At 35.9% G+C, this 20,436-nt stretch overlaps 1 protein-coding gene across 1 annotated transcript; it reads right to left on the bottom strand.

The window, feature by feature from the left end:
• Window positions 1–625: 625 nt before the first annotated feature.
• LOC141839205 (uncharacterized) lies at window positions 626–19,075 on the bottom strand. Its single transcript, XM_074726899.1, has 19 exons — window positions 18,640–19,075; window positions 17,064–17,195; window positions 16,880–16,951; window positions 16,251–16,321; window positions 16,054–16,153; window positions 15,870–15,968; window positions 13,383–13,509; window positions 12,955–13,085; window positions 12,805–12,864; window positions 12,433–12,668; window positions 10,945–11,371; window positions 9,456–9,776; window positions 8,763–9,365; window positions 8,493–8,666; window positions 6,334–6,564; window positions 5,976–6,259; window positions 5,610–5,888; window positions 4,045–4,167; window positions 626–976 (listed from the first exon to the last, which is right to left on the bottom strand). The coding sequence occupies exons 1-19, from the start codon at window positions 18,781–18,783 to the stop codon at window positions 847–849; spliced, it is 3,744 nt and encodes a 1,247-aa protein (XP_074583000.1). The 5' UTR covers window positions 18,784–19,075; the 3' UTR covers window positions 626–846.
• Window positions 19,076–20,436: the final 1,361 nt, after the last annotated feature.

Raw genomic sequence — 20,436 nt, 5'->3', positions numbered from 1 at the left:
AGGAGTAAATTGGCCTATGAAACATTTTTATAGTTTTGCAAAAACAAAAACATGGCCATTCTGTTAATTGAACTTGTTGGAATTTATTTATTACTTATTTGACTGCCTCGTGGCCTATCACCGGTCGCAATTCCTGATCGCCATCTCGAGGCCTTTGCACGAACTCTCTCTCTCTCTCTCAGATTCAAGAAGAGAGTGGAACATGAGAGAAAAATGTTGCAATGTCCGTTTCAAGTCAAATAAATTATTAATTCGGTATAAATTAAGCGTCTAAACCATCGTGGTGTTGATCCCACTAGCTATAGCATCATCATCTTTCATTCCACCCTCGAACTGTTTGGGGCACTTTACATTAAGCTGTTTTGTAGCTGTCTACACGTTCTGTAATTCAGTATTGGACCTCCATCATATGAACAACTAGCATTTCCAAAAAAAAAGAAGAAGAAAAAGAAAAAGAAAATAAGGTAATAGCTTGAGAAATGGAAAAAAAAAAACTAATGCTCTTACAAGTTTTTACTACGAGAAACCGAAAAAACACAAACAATTCCTGGATTTAATTAACAACCCAAGAAACTCCAAATACTGAGAAACCAACCATCAGCATATGCAGATAAGCTAGGTGGAAATGGCTTTCATGTTTTTTTATTAGCAATGAGCAGAACACAAGGAAACCCTAGATCAAGCTGCATTTTACAGGATAACTGTACACTCAAAGCTTTAGAAACGGAAGATTTTACTAATCTAATGCTTTACATGGATCCCCCTCTTTCTTTTATCCTTCTCAACTTTCTTGGTTATTGATTAAATGACTAAAGGTGCTTTACATTGAACTTCCTTTGGACAGTACTACTCCAGTCTCAGGTTGTCACAAAGATGTCTGAGCTCAGGTCTCATCTCCATCCATGTCGAAAAGCTTACTTCAGTTGGAGAAGTGCAGTAAAGATAAGACCTGAAAGTAATCAGAAAAAAATATCGCCTGGAAGAAGAAAGAAACAAAGCGTCAAGACAACAGTCATTCTAGAAGATTATTAATTATTTGTTGGAAAAATTGTACAATATAGCCAGTGTAGAAACATATCCATTTCCCAACTCATGCTACACTTCCCTAAACAACAAAATATCAATGATTAAAAGGGCAATTAAAAGTCAACCATCTGATCTATCAAATGACATCCAAAGATTAAGTAATAAATATTGGGAACACATGTAAAGAAAATTTAGACATTTTTTATCCACGTGATGAAAGGTATCACTACTGATGCTGAAATGCCGAATCCATCATAATAACTGTCTAGAAGTTTTCTTAGAATTTTTTCAAAGTCAATTAAAATCCTGAGCCAGTTCTTTTTCTAAAAGGTTTTTCTATTGTCTCTCTCTGACCATAAAACCACATTGCTTTTTAGAAACTTTCATTTCACATCTTATTCTTGCCCAACTACAATTTCTTAGAGTCATGGTGTTATTTATTAACCTAATTCGTTTAAGGGAACAAACTTTTATGTTCTCTTCATTCTTACAGATTTGCAATAAGTTTTTTTCCCTCCAGTTATTAAGGATACGACTCCAAATCTCCAGTTGAAAAACTAGTTTAACCAACCATTCACTTCAGTAGATGACTCCAAAAATAATCATCCCTAACATCAAGATGCATCTTGTACAGATGGCCTTGCTTTATTAAGAATTGCTGACAGCATGAATTAATGAGTTCCTCGCGGAGACAATGTTGTGACAAGTGAATTAGAGACCAGTGCTTCCAGCAATAAGGGAGAAACTTTAACTGGCAACCTAACCTGAGAGAAGTGTGATTGTTGAACTCCCTCTAGGTTCGAGTGGAGATACAAAAACACTCAAGGCCAACTATCCACAATAAAAAAACAAGGATATGGAACATAAGTTCAAGCCTAAAAATTCCAAGAAGAACTGCAATGAAACAAGCTCTTCATTCCAAAAATTGAGCAGTTTGGTCACTTGAAGTAGTTTGGACATTTGAGAGGTCATTGCATCAGTTTCAGATTTCAAGTAGTTTGGACATTTGAGAGGTCATTGCATCAGTTTTTAATTTCACTAATAGTTGATGGTGCAAGGCTTTCAGCAGTTTTTCATTTCACTGATAGTTGATGGTACAGGTTTGTTGCAAATTTTCATTTCACTGATAGTTGATGGGGCTCATTTAGATGAGAGAGCTAACCAATCTTGTCAAACTCAACCACAGGTTTAAAATGCTTAAGCCACATAACAATAGTTAAGTCCTCTAATAAAGCTCCTCTATCAATCCACAACCCATCATGTGGGACTAAATTGGGGGTGCTACAATCTCCCCCACTTAAATCTTGACAAACCTAAACACTCAACTTATAGCCCATAATTCTCACTAATCATCTGGTCCATTGGTACATGCAATCCTTTCTAGTGCTTTAGCATGCATTGAATTAGATTATATCTAATATCAATTGTGATGACTCACTTAAATGAGAGAATTGGCCTAAACCTATTAACTTGTCAAACCCAAGCAGCCCAATATGCTTTAGATAAGTTAATAGTAGTTAATTCGTCAAAGCTTATAAAGTTCCTCCTCTATTAGCCCACAACTAACCATGTGACGTAAATTGGGATATTGAAAATTCGGAGTCAAATGAGTTGTGATAGCCAACCTAACAAATTAGGATACTAATCAATGCTTTAGGGAACTCACTATTTGGTGGATATAAGCACGAAGGAATCCCGACTTGCAAGAAGGGTCAACGAGACAACGTGAAGAAGGTAACTGGGAGCAATTTGCAAGAACAGTCAAGGTGAGGACATGGAGGAGATAAACTCCGAGTTGTCAAACAAACATTTAGGTTGGTAACCAAGGCTGCTATCTTAATCATGGTGTATTTCATTGAAAGCAATTCCTACCATATTGTAAGTTTACTTATTTTGCTGCAGTAGGCCATTATTTAGGACTATGAAAAAGTTAAGCTGTTGCCAGGGCAATGAGTTTAGGCCTAAATATCAGTTAAAGGAACTGTCAAGTAAAACCTGGAAGTAATTTTAGCTGGGAAAGTAATGAATAATTCGAAATGAATGCAACATTGGATACTGTCCGCATACAAAATGAAAGCAATGAATGAGAAAATCATTGCTTAGACAAGTTCTAGAGTTCTCCACAAATAGTGGTTGTAGTATGAAAGTACGATTTTAACACGCCAGAGGACCAGATTATAGGCAAATTATCAGAAACGTCAAGCCAAGACATTAGCCGTCCAAGCTACAATGTCCGAAACAGAAGTTTAGAATTGTTGTATTAATTTTGTTTTGATATTTTGTCATCAATATAAACTTTTAAGTCTATGTAACATCATCTCATTGTACTGTGATGCTACATTGTGTTGATGCACAATGTCCATGTGTATGCATGTGCGGAGGCAGAAAACTTGTCAAATCATCCAATTTGGAAAAGACAAGTGCTTATGCCAAAGGAAGTTGGTTGGCTTTATGAAAAGGCAAGAGAATGCCACATGATTTTAAGTGAAATCAATGTACAAGGAAGCATACCATATGTCGTCAATAATGGTCCAATTATCAATCATCATCAACATAAACTAGTAACTAGAACCAGATTTCTTGTAAGTTATCTACTTTAGTATAATAGAGAAGATTTAGCGAACAAATTCTATCTTAACTTCAAATAAAAGGCTTCAGATAAGTACTAAAATCGCATCAAAAGTCATATCTCAATTAACCAGTAACAATCAACTCATTAACAGCTGCAAAATGTCTAGTTAAAGTAATATGTATCTTTAATTTTATATGGAAGTTTAATCTCATATATCCTGAGGCCATTGTCACTTCAGGAAAACAATGAGAACAGGCTTGATTCTGAGAAATGTCATCTGTTGAGAATCAAGTGATATATCTCATCTACATAATTACCACATTTCACATTCCAATTCATGTCCTAGTCTAGGCAGAGTTGTCCATTTGATATGTGAAGGTATACTGACTAAACAGAAAATATTGACACCAAAAACAAACAAGATATTTTTAGGGAAAAAGACTAACCTCAAAGCTTTAATCCCCATATCCATGAGGTAGGATCTATGCTCATCATCATCACTCGGACACTCATCAAGTTCTCTCTTATAATGCAATATGTCATCTCGTAAATGCCCAGCACCAGCACACCTAACACAAAGCCAAAGTAACACATAAGAAAATAGCTATGCAAAAAAATTAAAAAAGACAGGAACACCCATATTTTATATACGCTGGAATAGGTGGAGCAACTGGTCATTTACCCTTCACCCCACTGATGCCACAGATTTGCCAATTATATGGTCACTTAGTCACTTCCTAAAAAGGCAACCAAATTATCACATCCATTTTGCAATTTTCCATCAGATGTTTCAGTGCGCACCAAAAATTTGATCACAACATTTATTCATCTTGCAGTGCAATCTATTTCTTGTATTGGCTAATATGACCATGCATGTAAAAGATTCAATTTCTAGGCAATTACTATTAATCTCTGAGACATCCTCTCAATCATCTCAAATGATATAGTTATGTAAAACCATTTCAACAAGCTCCTCATAATTATGGTTCTTTACACAATTCATCCAAAGTTAGAACCTAACTCAAATCTTGGGAGGCACCTCCATGCCCACATAATTTACATGATGTTGAGTGCATCTACCACATCCGTACCACCATATGATCCCCACAATAGGTAGAACTTAACCACTCAATTATTATCTAGAGATTCTCATGAAAGTGGAGGAGGTTGATCGTGGAACAATGGAGTTCATATTGATAGATAAGACAAGCCCAAATGTACCTTTTATGGAAGATTGAGCATGTCAAACATGATTTAATATATCATATGAAGGCACTATGGATTTGATCCACTGCATAGCACACATACAATATGCGAGAGCATTATACAAAGGTATATACAATCAACATTAAAATAAAGTTTTATATTAATATCCAAAGCATTTATTATTTGCAAAAACTATTAATTTAACACACAAATCACAAACTACTAATAAAATAGCCTAAGGTTTTAAGTTATTTTAGTTTAGCTTAAATTAGTTTAAGAAAGCAAATAAAGTTTATTAATTTCACATATAGGGTGCATATATCAAAGGCAGTAGCTACGAGGTAACCTTCAAAATTTGCTTATGTAGCTCAAGTTAAGACTTTCAAAACCATGATGCCAAGGATGTCGGTTACTCAGTCCATGATTATCTAGAAGATCATCCTTTACACAACATTCATGTGGCCCAGTAGCCATAGCTACTCAGAACGCTCATCTGCTCCCATCTCCTCTAGCTCAACTATTTGGAAAATTTTTGTAGCCAAATAATTTAGTACTTGTGCTAAGTTGAACAAAAGATGTTTGTATCATCCTTTGCCAACTTTAAAAACCAAAGTAGTAGTCACACAAAAGGCACTCAAACTTTGAAGTCTACACAGAGCTCATAGCAACCAATGAAAGCATGAAGAACCTCATGAATCTTGAGAAGCTCAGGAAAAAGTGTTCAGAATCTTTTAACACTGAGTTCTCCAATGTCAAGTTGCCAAAAAAACACATTTTGGAAATTGCCAAGAGTTTAGACAGATACCTATTGATGATATTGTCAACTTCATGCTTGCTTTGTGGTCCCTGGACCAAAACTCTAGTAAGGCTTAGAATGTCACGATAGTCACCCAGTTTTAATGCATCTACTCCATATGGCTGAAAATGCAAGGTCCCAATGGGTGATGTTGATACAAAATGTGTCTCAACTGTCTGTTCTGTAGCAAATTTCTTGTCAGCACTAAGCCCGAGACATGTGATAGCCATTGCATATGAAACCCCTCCATATCCAGTATGTGAAATGAAAAGGTAATATCTAGCAAATCTGCAGAGATGAACTCCAACTAGTCAGCAGATAACCAAAAGAAAAAATAAAATTTCACTATCAAACCACATATCACTTAATACACACTCGTCTTTACAATATTGCATTGCATCAACATCCACAGCTAATGCTTCTCTTTCACTTGTAAGAGGGATCCTTTTATATTCAATTCTGTAGCCTTCATCTACCAGTGCTGCAAACACTTCTGCAGGGGTCTTAACATATTCTAATGAGATGTTTTCCCAATAACCAATCACACTTGTCCTTTTTGAAGCTGGGTTATAGTCTTCTCGATGAAGAAGCATCTGACCACCAGATTGTTTCACCTCAGTAAATATATCTTCTTTCATCCTTGCCTCCATGTGTTCGACCTGCATGAGAAACATAATTTCAATGCAGACATGGTGCATGACAGCATAAGCACTAGAGCCATAATTGCACTAACCAATGAACCAGAAATTCCGACATGTTTTAGTGTATCAACAGGGCGATCGAGTTCTCTAAGAACAAAAGGTGAACCATTGATATATACAACAGCTTCCTCTCTCAGATCTATAATGATGACCTTTTGGGAACGAGTTGTTGCAGAAAGATCTTTAGCACCTAAGTAAGACAGAACTTCTCTCGCACCATCAACTGTCGGAGTTGCCATACTGTACACAGGATAAGCGTCAACCTGAAAGATTGCATAGAAATGTTGAAGTAGAAAATATATAGAGAGAGATTCAAGCAACAAATTACACCAATATACTATGCCCATTTAGACATGTCCTAAGTAATTGTCATACATGCACAACTGTTAGTTAAGAGGTGATTCTGAACGAGGTGCAAACAATTGTCATAGACATAGTTTAAGAAAACTTATGAAATTATGATAGCATACTAAACTACTTATGTCTAATGAGGCATTTTTCAGACTAATGCTTCAAATCCAGAGCCAGGCTTCTGATAAATGCTGGATCCTAAATCATATATATTACCATTGTTGCAGGATTTTAGGGAGTTCGTTGTGGACATTTATCCAAGGTTTCAGATACCTATATCAATATCCATTTGGGTTGGTTGGCAGAATAGTATGGTTCCATGCTGGCCATCATATCATCTGTTAGTATGAGATGGTATCAGTTGACAATGATCAGAAAGGAAGAAGCTCTAGTACCAGAGAAAAAAAAAACTTCCTCTTTATCTCATATAGGGTTCAGCTAGTTCATTGGATCAGTTGTCTGCCAAAAGCTTCCTCTAGGCTCCTCAGTGAGTTAATTTGTTGTCGGAGCTTCAACATCCATTGCAACCTCTCACCAAGGTTTTGATAGCTAAATTCTCCACAGAACTGTTCCTCTTGCCCAGTATCAGCTGATGAACGAAACTCAAAACCATGGTTCTCTCTAATTGCTCAACATCATAGGGAGATATGCATATGGAACAGAAGATATAAAGTTGTAGAGTTGTAGAAGAGGACAAGGGTTCGAATCTCGGTGAAGCCGAGCAATACCCTCCTCCGTCGTGGCCAACTGCAGCTTCTCAATTTACCTCCTCACAGATGGTCGTGGGGCCGACCGTGTGGGGCCGTTGGGGTGACGGATTTCACCTTTTTTGCAGAAGAAGATATAAAGTTCAAAGATCAATTAGTATTAAAAATATGGGTAAGAATATTCTACCATTCACCAGCCTTTCATCCATAAATGTAGAGAGACGCAATTAGTTTTGGGAGTCTAAAGAAATTCTAGAACCAACTCAATCAGATCAGTTCTTTTGTAAAATTTTTTGATAGAGTAAGCATAGAGTGCTCGTCGAACAAAAATTAGAAAATGGATATGGTTAAAACCTTCAAAGTTCAGCCACCTTGTTCCTCTGTGTTCCCTGAAGTTTGATCATCAAATATGAAAAAACATTGAACAGAACAAATGGAGACTGGGTAGTGTTACAAATAACTATTCTTTAATTAGAGCTCTTCAATCCACTAAGCCTGACACTCACGTAAACAAAGGGCTCATTATGCTTGCAGGTCAGAACCATATTGGTCTTGACAATGGTGTTTATTATGAACCAAATTGACCATAACTGTTAATTCAGACCATTGGCAGGCCCCATATCGCAGAAATAAATGGTGTGAGAAAGAAAATTAGAGAGGTTGATAGGTCGAATTCAAGAGCTTAGAGTGCAGCTGCAGCCCATAAGTTGCTTCTCCATCTCCATGACATGAGTCAAGAGGAGTAAAATATCCTACTGCATGTTCATAACCTTTACAAAATGCATGAGAGCAAAGTAACAGGCAATCTTACAAGGATGAAAAGAATGGATTCCAAGACAAGTTCAGCGATTCAGCCTAACCCACTCATACTAAGGTAACAACTAATGGCAGTTAATTGGAACAAGTTGCAATCTAAAAATGTTTGAAGTAGCTCGATGACTTATAAATGAGGAATTGTCATAATTTTATGATATTGAATTTATAGAACACCTCAACAAACATTCCTTGGAAAAATCTAACATATATTTCCAAAGAACAATTACAGTTAACCCCCAATAGCTAAAATAGGAACAGTTTATACCAGTGTAAAAGAAATTAATTGCTCAATTTAACAAATTCAGCAATTAGCATACCTTATATACGTTAGGTGTGCCCTTAAACTGCTTCCAACTTGAGGTTTTCTGTCCAGGGAAAAAATACATTTTCAGTATGGAACCTTTGACCAACACAGACCCATTGCGTGACTTGACTATCGCATCCATCACTACATCACCATGCATAGACCCAAACAGTGCTTTTGGTTCTTCCTGGATTCAAATGAGAAGCAAATTTTAATCAACTCAAGATCCATGAGCACAAGAATCATGCATTATCTAATTTAACTAGTAGATGAAATCTTTTACAGGGGTAGTGAGAAATCGTCCAGGACGTAATCTTATGCTCCATTTCATGGTTTGGATCTCAGGCCTCTTGTGCAACCATGTTTTGAACAAAGTTTTAGTTATTCCTTGCCCACAAAAACCATCAAAAGCTTCACTTCCAAGATATGCTGAGAAAGCAATTAATTTGAAGTACCGTTCCAAATACTCAGCACTTCGATTTAAAGCAACCCTCTTTACTCTTGGCTCCACATGCTGTTGATTGATTACCTTTCTGTATTGAAGAACTGCTTGACGTATGTTCTGTAAAGCTGAACATCTGTCGATGATAGCATCCAAAACTTCCCTACATTCAATCCCATTGTCAAAGAGTCTTGTTATTTTCCTTAGTAGAAGGATGTTATCAATGCCAAAATTGTGGTGTGGTTCACTTCCATCCATAGATTTTAGAAAAGTTGAAATTGGCGAACCATTTTCACCAATGGTTTCTTCACCACTAGAGCAATCAGCATCCAGTTGTTCATTGCAACTGTCATCCCTCTGCATCTTCATAGGTTTTCCATGATCAATCCAAAGCTTGACAAGACATGCAATCACAGTGCCTGTAGTTGTCCGGCCACGGCCCATCTGTTGGAAACACGGTTATTAATTATGCAAAATAACACCATTAGGATTTGATTGCTCACGAAAATCCAAGCAATTACAGGCAAAGCATACCTGGCAATTGAACACAAAAGAAGTGTCCTTGGGGGCTGAAGCAATATTTGATGCTATTCTGTCAAAATCTGAACTTTTAGGAGCTTTACCATCAGTAATAGGAACACGTGCATATTGAATTGGACCTTCAAATTCTAGACATTTGAAGACCTCTAATGGAGTTTGAATAGATTCAGCATCTATATGTTCCCACGCATCAAATATTTGTCCATCATCTGTCTCATGAATTACCATTATTGTACCTCCAAAACATTCTGCCTCCCGAAGAATATCCTCCTTTAATCGAGCTTCCATACTCTCAACTCTCTCACAATCAATTCCCTGACAAGACAACACTTTAGGTACTTATGGTAAAAAAAATTATCCTTTTCGTGTTTGAATTGAGGAGAGTCCATGATTTCAGGTCACAAAACCTTGAACATTTTAAGTTGAGCCCAAAATAAGTTCAGACTATTTGTGAATGTTGGATAGATGACATTGTCGAGATGAATATAAGTGGCAATACTCTGATTATATTGTGTCCACCAATATTACAGATAACTGAGGTTGAGGTTCTGCAATCCTCCCAATCTAGTTAAGTTATATATTTATAATGCAAATGTTACAAGATTAAGGTCAATACTCACCATTTGATGATGATAATCAAATAAACTAGAATCAATTAAATATTAGCATATAGAGTCTGATTTAATTAAACAAATTCCAAAGGACAAATAAGTCAGGGTAGTTGTGGAATAAGAGTAACGAAGGTGAAGGAGGAGGCGATGTAAGATCCACTAGTCTATTCAACTACCTAGAAGCAATTCCTCAACTGAAACAAAATGCAATGGTAGGTAAGATGAAAAGGGAAAAAATGCCTAGAAATAAAATCATTATGATCATCAAGTGTCTCAATTATTCAAGGTTAGCTACATGAATCTTATCCTTCTTTAAGTTCCAGCTATATCACTATTAATATTCAAATATATTTATAGGTTTAGACAATTTTAAGGTTGTCAGTCTAGGTTTAACGTACCCTCAAACTTTTCCATCCAAAGCTCGAGAAATAGATTATAAATTGGTATTATAGGAAAAGCCAAATATAAAAATTGTAGTAGATTTCATCGTCTAGGCTTAACACAACCTTTATCCTTTTTTGTCAGGACTAGTGATCAGCATCAGCAATTTTATTTATAAAAAACAAAATGGTATGAAGAAAAGACTGGAGAAATATGTCAGAGATTGGAATTATAGGAAAAACTAAATATAAAATTGGTATAGGGATAATGCTTGCACTTCTTTTAAAAGAATAGGGAAACACCTGCTGAATTTATGGTCCAATCAGACATTTATAGTATATCTTAGGTTAGATTCATATCCATAAACATTTCCATTCTATACAACAAAGACAGATAACTTTGGAGTGTGAAATTGCAGCATATATGGAGCAACAAATTACCCTGTATTCAAGCATGTTTTTGTAAGTAGCATATATAGAACAATAAATTACCGTGTATTCAAGCATGTTTTTGTATGGCCTTTCCACCTCACGCAACACAAAGGGTTTCCCATTTATATATATAACAGGTTCTTCTCTCATATTGTGCCAGAAAACAGAGTATCCACCTTTACTTCTAATTTGCTGAATCACAGCTCGAATACCATCAACCGTTGGGTTCGCGACACCATAAACTGGAAACCCAGGAACTTGACGAAAATTAGGTGCACCATCCACTCTTTCATGCAAACTAAGATTCTGACATCCTGGGCAGTGGTCACTTTTCAAGACTGTTTGACTTCCCAGAACTTCTCCATTCCTCATTGCAGCAACCACACCAATTTCATAAGGACAACCATCAGTAGATACAGCAATGTTAGTCAAAGAAGGCCTCGAAGTTGAGTATCCAAGGGCACCCATTGGATCTCTCCTTAGCAATCTGCAATGAAAGTAACCATATCAGAATAGCCAATATGTAAAAAGATTTGAAATAACTCATTCCCACATTAACAAGTCAACATGGTTAGGCAAGTTCAAGAATTCAATAGCTTTGCATAATGCAAGATGACATGAAAACCATTAGAGGATAAAGTTGATGGGTATTTCAAAGCTTCTAACTTGCTCCTGACAATATCAAAAGATAGTATAATATACTACAAGCAAAGAATTGGATGGAAAAACATAGGGAGCATATAAATTATCATAGGTTGTTATACACTGTCACAGGTTCCATATATTCTTGTTAAGGCATTATCATTCTGTGGTCAAAAGGTTGTAGAAAATTTACTGTGAAAATGTTGGATAGAACTTGCATTTTGTAATAAAGATAAGTATATTAAAAAAATTAAAATAAACCTACTAACCATCATGACTTATGAATAGAATGCTGGATGACCTTCTTGGTACAAATTAATCAGAAATATTGATCAAACTTCTGGTTTTAGAAAGAAGCTCACTCAACCACATGTGCATATGTTGTGCTTCATTACTGCCTGATGTAATGTCATTACGTAATAGATTGAATAAGCATAAATCTTGGCAGTATAACTCAAATGCGGTAACATCAATTTAGTCCTTAATCTCACTCATCCCACTTCCCAACTAACTTTTTAGTAATATGGAAGTGTGAAGCAGTTGAATCAATGCTATAATTATGTTTTACTTGAAGAATTAAAGAAGATAAGAATGAAAAAGATTCTTGATGCAAAAAATGATGTATGAAGAAATGGTTACATGATGTCGTAGAACATGTGAAGATCAAATCTAAATTGAGCTGACAGGAGACTTAATTTGAACTCAATAGCAAATGCAGATCTTGTTTACATTAACATGAAACATGTATATAACGTTAATACTTGCAAATTTTAGCAAATACATGGATTGTTTAAAATTAAAATGATTAAGTTCTTAAAGATTATTTAGATTATAATTTCCAAGAATGTAAATAATGATCAGGAAGTTTTAAGTAATGAATCTGTCAATTTATCTCTGATAGATAACCTGCGAAGTATACTATAGAGTTCAGGCCTAGCTTTCATCCACTCAGAAAAATTCATTTGATCAGATGAAATGGAATGAACAGAAGCTCTCTGTGTGTGGATGAAAACAGCAAAGCAGATGAGAAAGTAGTAGCGCTCCAAATACTCAACAAAAAAAGAAAGTAATGCCTCCCGCTTCATTTCATCTGGCTGACGAAAAATTTTATTCCCATAGGTAGCAATTGCTTCTCTTAGGTTCTGTTGAAAAAGTCAATCAATCAATTACATGATAATTCCTGACTCAATAACACCAAGTTCGAACCCAGAACAAAAGTAAAGCACCTAAATCTATATGAACAAGATAAACAATCTTCAATTATTAATCAAGTTATACCTGCATAGAATCACACATGTCAATGACTTTATCCACTTGTTTCTTGGCTTCTGCACCACCCTAAAGCATTGAAGACAGCCATCTCATAAGATTGATTGGGTGAGAGGACAAATCACATAAATAGACCAACTAAAGAAAGGTGCAATTTACCTCTAGAACACGAATTAGACTTCTAATTACAGCATATTCACCTCTTTTTGCATCTTCAGAGCTCTGGCCATGGTCAGTGACATCAGAACCAGAAGCAAAGATTTTTCCAATAGAAGTAGACCGTGAAATACCTATTGTTGAAAATCAGTTATTACACAAGCATAAAAACTTGAGTTGAACAAACAAAGGATCAAATTCTTGAGTAGCATAAATATTCAAAATTAACTAGTAAAGAGAAAAAACTATGCAGAGGTTAGAAGCACTAGTTCATACTAGATAAAAAAGGAAGGACATCAATAACAACATGGAGAGACTTCAGCCTTTAGGAAAGCTTCTCAATTATCAAGATTAAAATATGATGAAGGTCATTACAATTGCGTTACAATCAAGTGGATTAAGTTATTTCAAAAAGCAACAAAAAAGTTCACCTGATGATCCAATTCGGTTAAGATATACCAAAGTGGCTATCACCATACCAGTCGTTGTTCGTCCTCGCCCCATCTGACAGTTGAAAACTATTTGTGTATCTAAACTGACTTGAGACATACTATGTACCTGCATCACGGTGGAATTTGATATGTACATTCCAAATCCAAACTGATATGATTTATTTTCACAATTTTGATATCATAACTTATTGACTGTTATGAAAAGAATGAAAAGTACTAGAGTCTAGAGGAATTTTTCAATTCCAAAATGAAATTGAAATTAAAATATTTTTTCATTAAAAACATTTCATTCTAGAATAATCATTGATACAAATTATTTGAAATCCAAATTCGCAGGGACACAAATAGAATGCCAAATATCATAACGAAGTAAAGAGAAACATGTAGAAGTATATGTTTTGACTCAAGAACTGAAAATATTTCTTTATTTAAAAGGATTAAGAGAGACAAAAGAGGTTGAAACTGCACTTCATGAAGAAGAGCTACGAGCAGCCAGAACTCAGCTGTATGAGGAAGATCGACAGAGAGATCTGACTCCAAGAAGGAAGATTCAGCAGAGAGAGACTGTTCAGACATAAAACTAATGACTATGGAAGCCTGTTACGCAATCCCTGATCCCCTCCTTACAATCTAGAAGCAGCAACTCTGCTTCTGAGAGCAAGACAACAGCTGAAGATCTCCCACACGGAGGAAGACATTAGCAACAATGCATTTGGGAGACGTCAGAAGCAGCAAATCTCCCATTCTGGGAAGAAGACAGAGATGGAGGATGACCTAAGCAGAATCATACCCTAGGTAGCCCTCTCTACAAATATAGTCCTTGTGCACATTATTACCACCAGGTCCTCAAACATATTGCCTAACAAACATAAGGGAATATAAATGTAACATTCAATTATGCAGGATATAGATATTTAAAGCTTACACTTTAATTTCAAGTTACTGCATGCTAGCTATAGTAAGAGTTACAGAATCCTTAGTGGGATTTTCTTTAGCCTAAATACCATACCATCCTATTTCCAATTGAACGATACTCAAGATTTGTCATACTTGAGAAGCAACAAATAACACCTCCACTAACTAAGTAGCTTATGCTTTATAATATGTACATAAAGTAATTGTACGATTTACTCAAAATTTAATAGCTACATATATGCATAGTCTATGTAAAGGACAAGCCTAAATAAAACCAAAGTAAATCTGTCAGCCTTATTAGATAATATTAATTACTAACTGCAGCATTTGCAAGCTTAGACAATCATGGTTTCATATATACATACAAGAGGTGAATTCCAAGGTATGCAACAAGAAAGTTAAGCGTAACCATGTAATCCTTCCTAATCTAGAGAAAATTCAAAATCTGCTGCATCTACTCATCTACAACCTAAGCTGAGCATACATCCAACAAAATGCCAGGACTGATTATAATTAATTAGGTGATAATATCGAACAACACCTGGTTCTAGTGTCTGATGGAATCGCCATTAATCAAAAGACGACAGAGTACTAAATTTGGATGTTGAAGTTCAGAAGAAACTGATGGTGACAGAATAGGCTAGTGATGTTTTATTATTGAAATAATCCCCATTGAAAGATTCAGAAACACTGCATATGGGTGCATTATACCTCAGTAGGGTTGTGTAGGTGAAGCTTCAGAAAAACCACAGAATAGATAATCAATTTTACAAGTTTACAGGTGTAGATACCCAAGCTAAGCGTGTCAAAATATTTTAAGTTTTACCAATGACAGGATATCTCTAGGCAAAAGGTAATTTTATCAGTGGCCTTTATTGAGCCAAAAAAAAATAGAAAATGGTAGCTGATCATAGAGGCATCATAGTAGGTTCCGAACATGGATTAAAATCTCAACCTAATTCCACGACCATGCTGATTTGGGACTAAAGCATGTCAAGGTATCTCAAGGCAAAAGGTAGGATAATAAGTGGCTTTTATTGAGCCAAGAAAATAGAAAATGGTAGTTGATCAAAGATACATAACACTAGATTCTGAACATGGATTAAAATCTCAACCTAATTCCACATCCATGTTGATGTTGGGCAGAACCCTGACAGTCGAAGGCTTTTTCTCCTCCTCTAGGCAAAAGGTAGGATACTCAGTGACTTTTATTGAGCAAAGAAATAGAAAATAGTATCAAACAGACATCATAGTTTATTCTGAATATGGACTAAATCCTCCTCCTCCTCCTCCTTAGAACGATTAACACCAACTATCAAAAACAGCATGAAACTGTCTCGTTTTGGTCAGGGACCAAAACCTAGGCTTGGAGCAAGATTTTAAACCTTGATTTGTAAAAATATAAATTTCATTACCACATTGTGCTTGGTAAATAAAGCTTGATCATGAATAATCCATGCAATAGCAGCAGTAGAATATGCCCACAGTGAGAATAAGTAATGACATGAATGAGAAGTTGGTAACTTCCAATTTGCAGAAATAGTAACTGACCAAATCATCAAAATCTCCTTCTTTGGGGGACTTTTCATCCGTAATAGGAATACGCTCATAATCAACAAGATATCCTTCTTTCTGTAGCTCCTCATAAACCTAAAAGAATATTAAGCATCTAAGAAATTTAAAACATTAAGTATTGGATCATGTATGACCCCATGTCAAATATCAAATTCGGTACCTCCAGAGGTGTTTTAATAGAGTTAGGCATCACTGGCTCCCATTGGTCCACCATCTGGCCATCTGGAAGTTCATCAGTTACAAGGATCTTATTCCCATACCTGTTTATCATATATCCAACAAGAAAAAAAAAACTCATATAATCACCGTATAATCACTGTCACAAGGCAATTGAAGGTTGCATATTTAAGTGCATACCTAGCAGCTTCGACCAAAATGTCTTCTTTGAGCCGAAATTCCATCTGCTCAAGTCTCACTCTATTGATTCCCTGGAATTTCATGAAAACTGATTTGAAGACAATACAAACAGGAAACTGAACTTCACTGATATATTTAGAAAATCAAGATCTCATCCAGAATAGCACTTTGTTTAGCAATTATCTTCTTTGTTAGTACTTCCAAAAAATAGGCAACATAAATTAAGTTCGCTTTTCTTGGTTGGTTTCCAGTTTCTAAAAAGACCTCTAATTTGTACAAAATTAGAGCAATCAATCTCTAATTTGTACAAAATTAGAGCAAAAGAAGAAGGGAGAGGAGCATGTCATCAAACAAACAATGGTTCTATCAGGGTATATACCATGCTCAGGTGGTTGGAAATAGTATGACAACATTTCAGAAGAAACGTTGCTAGAAGATCAGTGCAGAGGATTCATCAGATAATTATAATTCATGTTCAAAGTTATAGCTCCATTATAATCAAAAAGCATCTTATAAACCGACGAAGGTCCCCCAAGAAAACTTGCTATAATTGTTATTATATAGTAACGACAAAAAAAGATTGATCTAAATATCAAAGTTCATTTCACAATGCATTTTTAATTACAAACCGTGTACTCAAGATTGGAGAAAGGGTTCTCAACATCTCGTAGAACAAAGGGACGGTTATTGATGTAGATCACCTGGTTAAACAAGAGAAGATCATTAAGAAAATGAGACCTACATTGAGAAAATTTTACAGTAAATTCTCTTCATATTTCACCCTTATTCACTTAAATAATCAGGTGATCTTACAGGCTCTTCTCGGAGGTTGTGCCAAAGTACTCTTCTTTGCTTAGTTTGCTTTCTTGCCCCAATATGATCGAGCACATTCCGTATCCCATCTATTGTAGGTATTGCAACTCCATGCACATGCAACGAACCAGCCTAAAAAAGTAACAATCACTTGATCAGAATAAAAGAGTACCAGAAAAGGCATACATGTGCAGAATCTGAATAGCATAATGATGCAGAAGATATTGGACCATGTGAGAGATTTAGTAACAAACTCCTTTAGTACAATTAGGCATTCAACAAAAAAAAGTTTGTACATAGAGAAGCACTACATCGTTGCATGCATAGACATTGATTGTCAGCATTCAACATATCTAAAGCTAGACTAGAAACACGATATAGATAGAAAAGTCTCTCTTTTTAAACTCTTTGTAACCATGGAAGATATTTGGAAGATTATATAGCACCATCTAATTGAGATATCCTCTAATTAGCCAAGTAAATTAATATTTATTTCGATTCAAATTACTACAATAGAAGGAAATTGGTTAGCCATATGTATAATTTCCATAAACTTGATGTCTTTGAAGCTTGGAACCAAAGTTATTTATTTTCCTAATCTAGTTGATTCTCCAACAAGAAGTTAAAACATTGTACTAGTTTCTTTGTGGACATATTAATAGGAACATTTATGTTGCACAAAACAGTGGTCGATGTTTATTAACCATTATAGCCAATTGCTCACATTTGAAACATGATAAAACTTAATGAGTTAACACGGGCATGATAGTAATCTGCAATCTCCGCCTTAATGTCAAGTTGGGTACTACTAACAAGAAGTCTGAAATTATTATTTGAAGATTCTTATTTTTGTCGATAGCGGTTATATGAGAAAAAAAAAAGTAAACGTGAAAAGTGGCAAGATATCAGTCTGTCTTCGCGTTGTCTAACGTTGAACAAGTTCCTCAGTCAACAAACTAATGCAATTTTAATTGTTACCGCCTTATTTAGCTAACAAGGTTAGAGCATTTGGACAAAAGAAGGAATAAATATGAACTCATAATAACCTGCAAGTTGTTGTGATTGTCAACACAAACATGTTTATAATTATGTAGGGAAAACATGTTCAAATCGTCAAAAGAGAGTGGAAGAGGAAATTGGAATTCAAGAAAACAGCATATACGGAGCACAAAACAGCATAGACGGCCTCCTGATTAAACATCAAGGTACGCCACCAATCTTGACAAATTTAATATTGCGGATATAATTATGAACAAAGAGCTTGATTTTTCTAACGTAAACAAAAAAGTTAAGTATAGCCATCTTTGTTGCGAATGATGAACACGAGTCAGCCAGACAGTTAACCGCCCATGACAATCCCTTGGGGCTCTACCGCCAACCTCTCATGACTCTATCGCTGCTTTAGGCATCATGATTTGGATGCAGATGAAGAGATAAACATGAAAAAGAGCGAAGCGAGGCGGTCAATTGTAGACACACCTGCAGGCCAGGCAATCAGAGAAGAAAGAGCGAAGCCGACGTGAAGGGGATGCCGTCAAGAATAGAGAGGAGCAAGAGCAAAGATGACGCAACCAACCTGGCGATAATTTGGGGCTCCATCTATCTGGGGTTTCAAGCTCCTGTTCTGGCATCCGGGGAAGTGGTCGCTCTTGAGGATGGTCTTCTTCCCAAGGACGGAACCTCCGCGGTAGTTCATAACCTCCTCCGAGGAAACCGGCATCGTCGCAACTCTCAATCGCTCGCTCGCTCGCTCGATCGATCGCTGTCTAGAACACCGAGACGGCTTCGATCACAGCGGGAAAGGAAGGAGGCAGCGAGGAGGTGGAGGAGGAAGAGGGCAAGAAGGGATTAGGGCAAAAAAGAACGATGGCAGAACGGAGGAGGGCAACCGTTGGCGCTTGTGGAAGGCGTTGGACGCAGGCTGATCACGCAGTGTATTAAAAATGCGCTGGCTATAAACAGCAAGCGGGCAGCCGCAGAGACCAAAAGTGCGGAGGCGACGAAGGTCTTCCCGCATACCGACCATAGATAACGCATATTCCAAGCCTCTGGCCCTCTGCTTAGTGGAGTATTGATTATGCCCGGTTTACAGCTTAACTAAAACCAATTAATTTATTTATTCAACAATGAATTAATTTTTTTTAAAAAAAAATAAAATAAAATAAAATAGAACGACAGACAGTGGCAATATCGCTTTTATTATGTTGGGGCGATCCGTGGAAGTGGGAAGCTTATATGGACGTGGCAGTCACGTGTCCAAACGAATTTTATTTGATAGCAGCAGAGGAAGGAAAGCAACTGGTAACTAGTCATTTGTCACACACACGCACTAAAGGAATTGTTTTTCCTTTTCTTTTCTTTTCTGTCCACACGTTCGAAAGAGTTGTTGGACATGCTACAATTTCTTAACAACCATCGGAATTATTATTATTTTTTACTGCCGAAGATGATGAAACATTAAACACTATTCTTTAACAGATGCTTGAGTTTGTTAAATGTTAAAAGAAGAATAGTCTATTCGATGCATCGTCAGATTGATCGTGTCTCGATTCGAATCCGGTGGAACAAATGTTAGAATAAGTACTTCGGACCTTGAATGGTGATCTCATATCGAAGTGTTGGCAGCAAATGCGACTGTTTGAATGGTGGCGCAGCCCACAGGTGGGGGATGGTTAATCAATGCACATGTGACGACTTTTTTTAATTGAATTGTTTATAAATAAAAAAATGGAACACGTGTTTTCCTGCAAATTAAAGTATATATTTGGCTTGTTTACTTGAAGAGAAAGAAGGAGATGTTTTTTAAGATGATTAGCAACATCTATTTGATTTAAGCTGAAGAAAAAAACACAAATCTACTCTTTTGTGCCTGACACTGTGAAAAAAGATTTAGTAGTCCATTAAACTCGAAGATAAAATCATTAGAATTTATCCAGAGTATGCAAATTTAGTTTAAAAAGATGAGTGATCGAGGATTAGAGGGAGAGATAAGGTTTGTGCTTATGTGCAATCTAATAGATTATGGAAATAATCTTTAGACTCTATGAAAATAATCTTTATAAATCTTTTATTATTAGAATATAAATAACCACCTTGTAGATTATGAAAATAATCTTTGTATAATATTTTATTATTAAAATGTAAATAATCATCTTAATTTATAGTCTAATAATACTAATGTATTTTGTATCAAATTTCATCGATCTTTTATAGAGATTATTTTCATAATCTAGATATTATTTTCATATCACAATCCTCTTTCACAAAATGATCTCGAAAAGGTGAATGTTACTTGGAGGGAGAGGGATGAATGCTATTCAATTGTAGACTTGTGAGGAATCTTAAAAACAACTTCTTCTTCTTCTTCTTTTTT

This window comes from Curcuma longa, chromosome 11 (assembly GCF_044706935.1).
Source record: "Curcuma longa cultivar G26 ecotype Majalengka, Jawa Barat chromosome 11, ITB_CL_G26_1.1, whole genome shotgun sequence".
In the NCBI taxonomy this organism is placed as follows: Eukaryota; Viridiplantae; Streptophyta; class Magnoliopsida; order Zingiberales; family Zingiberaceae; genus Curcuma; species Curcuma longa.
Note: the sequence above shows the minus strand (reverse complement) of the source record. Positions and strands in the feature narration are given on the sequence as shown.

Excerpts from the sequence above, each read along its gene's own strand:
- LOC141839205 (XM_074726899.1), bottom strand. The coding sequence starts at position 18,783 with ATGCCGGTTTCCTCGGAGGAGGTTATGAACTACCGCGGAGGTTCCGTC. Across the intron at positions 5,889-5,975 it reads ATGCAATATTGTAAAGACGA|ATTTGCTAGATATTACCTTT; the intron begins GTGTGTATTAAG and ends TCATCTCTGCAG. Across the intron at positions 977-4,044 it reads ATGGGGATTAAAGCTTTGAG|GCGATATTTTTTTCTGATTA; the intron begins GTTAGTCTTTTT and ends TTCTTCTTCCAG.